The sequence below is a fragment of the Heptranchias perlo genome, chromosome 11 (assembly GCF_035084215.1).
Source record: "Heptranchias perlo isolate sHepPer1 chromosome 11, sHepPer1.hap1, whole genome shotgun sequence".
NCBI classification, from domain to species: domain Eukaryota; kingdom Metazoa; phylum Chordata; class Chondrichthyes; order Hexanchiformes; family Hexanchidae; genus Heptranchias; species Heptranchias perlo.
In genome coordinates, this window is record NC_090335.1 from 17440229 (window position 1) to 17449340 (window position 9112).

A 9112-nucleotide genomic window follows, 5' to 3' on the forward strand; every position below is an offset into this window, starting at 1 on the left:
ATTTCCAAAAACCTTTGCTCTGCCATTTCTTTCTCACAAATTCCAATATCTAGGGGACTATTGAAGAGTGCAAACTTGTGCTTTGAGGGGAAACGGCACATTCAGGGACATGGGGCTACAACATCGTTTCTAACATAATAACAACATATTTCAGAATAACATGATTAAACTTACTTGTAAAATTCTCTTTCGTGCCTTTGAATCCCTTCATTTCCATTTTTTACTCTGAAAGGCTTAAGGTTTGAGTTGAAATTCTTCCCAGACCTATCATTTGCCGGGTGAAGAGAGTTAAGAGCAACCCCTGTGTCTGCAATGGTCAGGGTGCTACAGTCTGAGCATGTACGTGTGGAAGAGTCCTAGAATGCACCATTGTGAATCTCTCAATGCAATAGCTTCAAGTATGTTTTCCCTAAGCCTGAAATTCTGAGTTTGTTTCTCCAAATGGTATCAAAACAAACAGGAGCACGTATTTTAGAACTTTTTTAGAGGTAAGGTTCAACAGGAAAACTATTTTCAAAAGCTTATTTGTACTTCAGAGACGAGAGGCTTGCTCAGAGAGAAATAGGGCCAGAAAAACAAAGGGGGTGATTATAGCACTTGCATGTTTTTTGTTAATACAGAGAATTCAGAAACGACAATCGTTTATACAGCCGTGATATCTATTTATCCAGCTGCAGTGGGTAAGGGAAATACTGAGTGTTAGCTGTGGCTCAATTGGTAGCGCTCTTGCCTATGAGTCAGATAGTTGTGGGTTCATAGAACCACTCTGGAGACTTGAGCATAATATCTAGGCAGTACTGAGGGAGTGCTGCACTGTTGGACGTGACATCTTTCTGATGAGACATTAAATCGTCTGCCCTCTCAGGTGGACATAAAAGATCCTATGGTACTATTTTGAAGGGGAGTTCTCCCTGGTGTCCTGGCCAATATTTATCCCTCAACCAACATCACTAAAACCGATTATCTGGTCATTTATCTCATTGCTGTTTGTGGGAGCTTGCTGTGTGCAAATTGGCTGCCATGTTTCCTACATTACAACAGTGACTACACTTCAAAAGTACTTAATTGGCTATAAAGCACATTGGGACATCCTGAGGTTCTGAAAGGCGCTGTATAAATGCAAGTTTGTTCTTTTTCTGTGGTAAAGTACTGTCACAGTCATTCTCCGCCCTACTCCTTCCCCTCCAGGCAGACTTCCCATCGGAGGCAGAAAGCCCACCTGAGAAAGGTCAATGACCCTGACTGTGTCGAATCAGTTGAGGTCGGGGCATATCCTTTGTGACGGGCATTACTTCCGCCTTGTTGGAGGTGTGCCAGAATTCCCCAATAGCGGAAAAATCCAGGCCATTACTCTGTATCCGGCCACAGTTGTACCTGACCCAGAGGTTGCTTGATGGCGATACCTCATGCATCTTTATTTCTCCCCCGGTGAATATCCCTCACAGAGATCAATACGTACTTTAAAACACAGTGCCTGTATCATTTAAAGAAAAGTGTAATTCATCAATTATCAAGGACCCACAATTATTAATTATAACATCAAAATATTTTACTGGTCACAGGCCCACATGTATCAGAGGATATACAAGACAGAAAGCAGTAATTTTTGTATGTGGGAGCAGGAGGAGGCAATTCAGCCCCTTGGGCCTATTCTGCCATTCAATTAGATCAGGCTGATCTATATCTCAACTCTGTTTACCCACCCTAGCTCCATATCCCTCGATAACCTTACCTAACAAAAATCTATCGATCTCGGTCTTGAAAGCTTCATTTGTCCCCCAGTATCCACTGGAGAGAATTCCAGATTTCTACGTCCCGTTTGTGTGAAAAAGTGCTTCCTGATTTCACTCCTGAATGGCCTAGCTCTAATTTTAAGATTATTTCTCCTTGCTCTGGATTCCCCCACCAGAGGAAATAGTTTCTCTGTAGCTACCTTATCGAATCCCTTTAACAGTTTAACAGCTCGATTAGATCATCCCTCAATCTTCTATACTCAACGTTGAAGCAATGGATATCATACATTGCATTAAAGCACTCGCTTAAGACGAGCATTTTTTTTCCATTTTAATGAGCTTAGCTATAATTGATAACAGTGCAAATTTGACCCCATCATAAAGAAAGTGCCGTTGTTTTCTCACCATTCACAATATTTCCTGTTAGTTGTGTGAGCACAAACACCATTTTGTACCAGGCCACAGATTTGTACCTAGGAATCCAATCTTCGTTCTTCATAGCTACAAACATTGTGGAATTAGTTGGAACTGGTCCATCAATCCGGTTTCTACCCACTAACAGACCGCTAATTCTTATTTCTCCAATCACAAAACTCAAAAGAGATGCATAGAAATAGGAGCAGGAGTTAGGCCAAACGGCCCTCAAGCCTGCTCCACCGTTCAATAAGATCATGGCTGATCTATCTCGACTTTCCCGCCCTATCCTCATATCCCTTGATGCTCTTAATGTCCAAAAATCTATCGATCTCAGCCTTGAATATACTCAATGACTGAGCTTCCACGGCCCTCTGGAATAGAGAATTCCAAAGATTCAAAATCCTCTGAGTGAATGAAATTTTTCCTCATCTCAGTCCTAAATGGCTGACCCCTTATCTTGAGGGGTATGTATGAGGGGTACAAAAATATAGAAGTGTGAGGGGTGATCTCATCGAGGTGTTTAAAATGATAAAGGGATTCGATAGAGTAGATACAGAGAAACTATTTCCTCTAGTGGGGGAATCCAGAACAAGGGGACACAATCTTAAAATTAGAGCCAGGCAATTTAGGAGTGAAATCGGGAAGCACTTTTTCACACAAAGGGTAGTAGAAATCTAGAATTCTCTCCCCCAAAAGACTGTGGGTTTTAGATCAGTTGGAATTTTAAAGACTGAGATTGCTAGGTGTTTATTGGAGGCCTGGTACAGTAGGTGTGCCAAACATACACAGGATGGGTGGGTTTCCCATACGCTTCTCGATTTGGATATGTGCTGCGGACTGATTGTTGTACGTTATCAGCACAGACCACACCGTCAACAAACTCTTGTGACAACAGCAGCAAAACTGAAAATGTCACAGTATCTTGCATCTGTTGATGTGATGCAAGTACCTTAAAGCCTCTAATACAGGTGTTGGTCACACAAAATGCCATGCTTCAGGGGACTGAGCCTTGGGCTTAATAAGTAGCATTGCTACCTTTGAGTCATAAGGTGAAGGGTTCAAACCCCACTCCAGACAATCCCAGTGAGCGGAGACCAGAATACAACACTTCAGCTGAGATGGCAATCAGGTGACCTGGTGCCTAGGCTCAATGCTGCATCATTATGGGTCACAATGTTACTAAATAGGTTAACGAGCTGCCTGTGGAGAAGAACAGGCATATAGTGCAAGGTACAGGCAAAACTGAATTCAAGAGGTGTAGAAAATTGAGTGACCTTTAAACTCTACACACTGCATTTAATTTGAGGTTAGGATCAGATCAGCCATGATCTTATTGAATGGCGGAGCAGGCTCGAGGGGCCGATTGGCCTACTCCTGCTCCTATTTCTTATGCATACCTTTAGAAATATAGATCAAATTAAGGTAGACCATTTCTAGTATGTAGTATCCTAAAGGAGACACCATTTATAATTAGACATACTCCATTTTGTGCCATGACACCCTCTTCACAGTTTCTAGTGGTGCCTTCAGCTGGATGTTGGCCTTGGGTTGTCTGAAGCAGCACTGCGAAGTGATTAGCATTAGACCACCAGGCAGGAGAAGGAAGCTACCAAGCCAACCGACAAAGAGAGCTTGGCCAAACTCCCAACGTGGAACAAACTCGGGGACAGTGGGATCCCAGAACTTGACCACCGTCACGTGGGCCATGTAGGACACCGGGGCAAGGGTCGTGACTCCTGCCAGAAGGAAGAACACTCCGCCGCTGACCGCTAACCTTCCCTTGGCAGCCCCGTCATCTCTGAAGCAGGTGATGCACGTTGATCCACAGAGTGAGAGCGGCAAGCTCAGCAGGCCAAGTGCAACGGACACACACATGAGAATTCGAGCCAGCTGAATGTCATGTGGCAGATTGAGAAGACTATCGTACCCCTTGCACTGGACTGCACCTTCATCCTGAGCAACACATGTTTCCCAGATGCCAATGGAAAATGTCTCGGTCAGTATCAAGTCAGTGTTCAAAATGAGCCACTGCGGTAGCACCGTGGCTACCAAAGAGCACAGCCATCCAAGAAACGATAGAGAAAACCCCACAAGTTGATATACGCAAAGTCTTGACCTCATCTTGTCGTCCCTGTGTCTTCCTGAAGGTCTATCAGCATCGGAGGGCAGCAACTGAGAAGCTGGTTCCTGTGATACACGGTTTAATAAAAGTGCGTGTCAGCCCCTTCTTAGAGGACAGCAATTCTGAAACTCCATCCAAAGCAGATTTACTGAAGTCACTCCAGCCCCTTGACATTTGCTCTACCTTTCTTGGACTGCGTTTGCTCGTGAAGCTCCCATCTGGGGCGCTTGAAGCCAAAAGTCTGAAACGAACAAAAGATGTTGGTTTTTAAACAGCATGTTTGCTTAAATTCAAAAGACTAATGAGGAACACTAATTAGGTGACAACTCAAGTTTTGTGCAGTTGCAAAATTTTCCAACACTGGGGACTGCGAGGGAAAATTTTAATTGACTTACAAGAAAGCACTATTGTACTATGTTTGCACTTATTTTAACTTGATGTATTGGTTTATCATACAATTGCACTAATGTCAGTTTCTGAGTGGAGCTGATGTCAAGCCTGAAAATTTAAATTTGTTTAATATTGTAAAAAATATTTTTCTCTGCTCCTGTGACAACTGAGTTGGTAATTGCCCATAGAGAGGTTCCAGGTCCAGCCAGATAGATGCAGTAGAAATAGGGTTGTGACAATTAGCCTGAGCATCCCTGAGGTACAGAGGGGAATTATTTCCCCACATTACACCAGTGACGGTGGTTATGTTACTGGACTAGTGATCCAGAGAACGTGAGTTCAAATCCCACCATCAGAATTTGAATTCAGTTTTTTTTTAAAAAGCTGGTATTGGTAAAAGGGACCATGAAGCTGTGGGATTGTCGTAAAAATTCAACTTGTTCACTTCCCAGTCTCCTTCGCAGTTTAATAAATGTGTGCCCTCTCGCCTCTGAGTCAGAAATCCCACTCCAGACCTGAGTACGTAATTCAGGCTGACAATCCAGTGCAGTACTGAGGGAGAGCTGCACTGTTGGAGGTGCCGTTTTTTTGGATGAGACGTTAAACCAAGACCCCGTCTGTCCTCTCAGGTGGACGTAAAAGTTTCCGTGGCACGGTTTCGAAGAAGAGCAGGGGAGTTCTCCTGATGTTGTAGCCAATATTTATCCCTCAACCAACATTGCTAAATCAGATTATCTGGTTAGTCATTCATTTGCTGTTTGTGGGATCTTGCTGTGTGCAAGTTGGCTGCTGTGTTTCCTACATTACAACAGTGACTACACTTCGTCAGTCATTCATTGGCTGTAAAGCGCTTTGGGGTGTCCTGAGGACATGAAAGACTCTATAGTAATGCAAGTTCTTTCCTCTAAAATTACACGTGGGGAAAAGATTTTTTTTAAATTTCAAAGCTTCTGGCGAAGGCATATCGGGAAATTGCAGTCCATGATTTTCTGTGCGTTATTCTTTAATAAACGGCAGATTAGAAGCTGGGGTGCACAATTTCCTAATATGGGCTCCAGGCTCAAGTGGAGAATCTCCCTTGGGGGACGTGCAGCCGACCGGCAGCTGAGAACAAGTGGGGCAGGGATGGTGTTAGGATCAATTGCATGGACCCCCGATTGAGTCAGTTGGCCCCCCCCCCGGAGCCAGTCAGGAACCCCCGATTGAGTCACAAGACCCCCTGGTCAATCAGGCCCCCCCGAGCGATCCAGTGATAAGTTTAAGGATTGAGGTAAATTGATCTCGAGGGGACTCAAATGGAACCTTTAATGGGGTTTCCCACCCTCACCTCTCTTTCTTCCCCCCCAGGCAAAAGCCGTTCCTGAAGAGGGGACAGAATACTTTGAGTTAAGGAGGACATGTGAAAAAAGAACAGTTCTATGAAATGGAAGATTTCAACTCACCAAATATAGATTGGAAATACCTAAATAGTTTAGAGCCAGAATTGGTAAATAGAATGCATGATTATTTCATGACCCATTGTGTCGGGGGAAGCCATTAGAAATCATACTCGGCTCAGTTTGGTAATGGTAATGAACCCCTATAGTGCACAGAAAATAGAAGTCGAGGTACCTCTGGATGACTCTAACCATAATATGACCAAGTTTGATATAACTTTGGATCCATCCCTGCCCGGGACCAATGCCCAGGTGTATGATTTTGAAAAGGCCAGCTACAAGGATATGAGGGAAGAGCTAAAACAGATCGACTGGGGGAAATTGTTTGCCAGGACCTCAACTGAGAGCAAATGGAATATTTTCAAAGGCCCATATTGAAGGTGGAAGAACAATTTAGGACACCTGGATTTTGAATCAGAATAGGGAAAAGCAGGTTTTCCTTCACAGTTGGTGGGGGGGATGAAATTCAACTTTGGAAGGGGCGCAAAACCGACGCCGGCAGATCGGCCGGCCGATTATTGGACGGGGTGTATAACCACCCATTTTGCGCCCTGCCAAAGTTGAATTTCACCCTCTCTGGCTTCAGAATGGTTGGAATAAATTTTAGTGCTCGATACAGAGTGTCAGACACTGATGTCTTCACGCTCAATGGACGTAAAATCGCATAGGACACAAATCCAAGGGGTTTGGAGCAAAGACAGGTAAATGGAGTTGAGGTGCAGATCAGCCATAATCTAATTGAATGGCAGAATAGGCTCTATGGGCTGAATGGCCTACTTCTGATCCTATCTTGTTACATCCAGGGTTGACCTTTGCACCCAGATTGCCATTGTGCAAAGCTCTGCGGCAGGAAAATTGACCCTTTTGTGGACTAATATTCACGATTATCACGATCAGCTTCCCTCCATGAATAACATCTGTTAATATAGTCTGAGTTTCTAAAGGTTAACGTTGCTATTAATAAGTAGAGATTATTGCATTTCTGGGTGTTTTCAAAAAGTCTGATTATTACAGAATAAGACGGAGACTAAGGTAGGAATATCTGGCTGAAGGATTAAGAAAATTTTTATGGGTTCTACATTGTCAAATGATAAATGGTCTCTCTGCATCTACGAGTTTCTTCAAAGTATTTTCAGAAAGTTTACAAACGTTCAGTAAGGGTAAGACAGTTTTCATATTGAAAGTGAATGTTGATGTTGCATAATTCTATACATCAGCAGCAATGCTTCAACCTATTTGACTGTAGAAGTATTAGTGCACGATCACTTAATGCATTCATTGGAAATTCCTTTGTTTGCTATTTTAATGAAAGTGCTCATGGGTTAACAGCCATTAAAATGGTGGAAAATGGTGCATATGAGGGTGTTAACTGTTTGTATCTTAATACATGTAACAACAACAACTTGCATTTATATAGCGCCTTTAACGTAGTAAAACGTCCCAAGGCGCTTCACAGGAGCATTGTCAGACAAAATTTGACTCCGAGCCACATCAGGAGCTATTAGGACAGTTGACCTAAAGCTTGGTCAAAGAGGTAGGTTTTAAGGAGCATCTTAAAGGAGGAGACAGAGGTAGAGAGGTTTTATGGAGGGAATTCCAGAGCTTAGGGCCTAGATGGCTGAAGGCATGGCTGCCAATGGTGGGGTGAAGGAAATCGGAGTTGCACAAGTGACCAGGATTGGAGGAATGAGGGGTTCTTGGAGGGTTGTAGGGCTGAAGGAGGTTATAGAGATAGGGAGGGGTGAGGCAATGCGAATTTTAAATTCGAGGTGTTGCTGGACCGGGAGCCAATGTAGGTCGACGAGCACAGGGGTGATGGGTGAACAGGACTTGGCCCGAGTTAGGATACATGCAGCAGAGTTTTGGACAAACTGAAGTTTATGGAGGGTGGAAGTTGGGAGGCTGACCAGGAGAGCATTGGAATAACATTGGTCTTGCATGGTGTAATCTCAAGTGTGTAAAACAAAATTTACATTTTTGTGTGTGATGAAGTCGCATCTTCTTACGAAAGCAGCATACAAATTCTCAAGTATTCACTGGCATTAGATTTTTTAATTCATTCTCTGGATGTGGGCATTGCTGGTAAGGCCAGCTTTAATTGCCCATCCCGAGTTGCCCCTGAGAAGGTGGTGGTGAGCCACCTTTTTGAATTGCTGCAATCTGTGTGGTGAAGGTGCTCCCACAGTGCTGGTAGGTAGGGAGTTCCAGGATTTTAACCCAGTGACAATAAAGGAATGAGGATATATCTCCAAGTTGGGATGGTGTGTGACTTGGCAAGGAACTTGGAGGTGGTGTTGTTCCCATGTACCTGCTGCCCTTGTCCTTTTAGGTGGTGGAGGTCGCGGGTTTGGGAAGTGCTGCTGAAGAAGCCTTGGCGAATTGCTGCAGTGCATCCTGTAGATGGTACACACTGCAGCCACTGTGTGCCGGTGGTGAAGGGAGTGAATGTTTGAGGTGGTGGGTGGGCTGCCAATCAAGCGGGCTGCTTTGTCCTGGATGGTGTCGAGCTTCTTGAGTGTTGTTGGAGCTGCACTCATCCAGGCAAGTGGAGAGTATTCCACCACACTCCTGACTTGTGCCTTGTAGATGGTGGAAAGGCTTTGGGGAGTCAGGAGCTGAGTCACTCGCCGCAGAATACCCAGCCTCTGGCCTGCTCTTGTAGCCACAGTATTTATGTGGCTGGTCCAATTAAGTCTCTGGTCAATGGTGACCCCCAGGATGTTGATGGTGGGGGATTCAGCGATGGTATTGCCATTGAATGTTAAGGGGAGGTGGTTAGACACTCTCTTGTTGGAAATGGTCATTGCCTGGCACTTGTGTCGCACAAATGTTACTTGCCACTTATCAGCCCAAGCCTGGATGTTGTCCAGGTATTGCTGCATGCGGGCACGGACTGCTTCATTATTTGAGGAATTGCGAATGGAACTGAACACTGTGCAATCAGCGAACATCCCCATTTCTGACCTTATGATGGAGGGAAGGTCAATGATGAAGCAGCTGAAGATAATTAGGCC

The 9112-nt window shown here is 44.3% G+C and overlaps 1 protein-coding gene across 1 annotated transcript; it reads right to left on the reverse strand.

Annotated features, from left to right (window-relative positions):
- Nucleotides 1-3620: 3620 nt before the first annotated feature.
- On the reverse strand, nt 3621-4330 carry LOC137326899 (putative claudin-24). Its single transcript, XM_067992283.1, has one exon. It carries the CDS (start codon nt 4269-4271, stop codon nt 3621-3623), a length of 651 nt encoding a protein of 216 aa, XP_067848384.1. The 5' UTR covers nt 4272-4330.
- Nucleotides 4331-9112: the final 4782 nt, after the last annotated feature.

Bases quoted from the DNA above. Each gene is read 5' to 3' on its own strand.
- LOC137326899 (XM_067992283.1), bottom strand. From the start codon at position 4,271: ATGAGGTCAAGACTTTGCGTATATCAACTTGTGGGGTTTTCTCTATCG.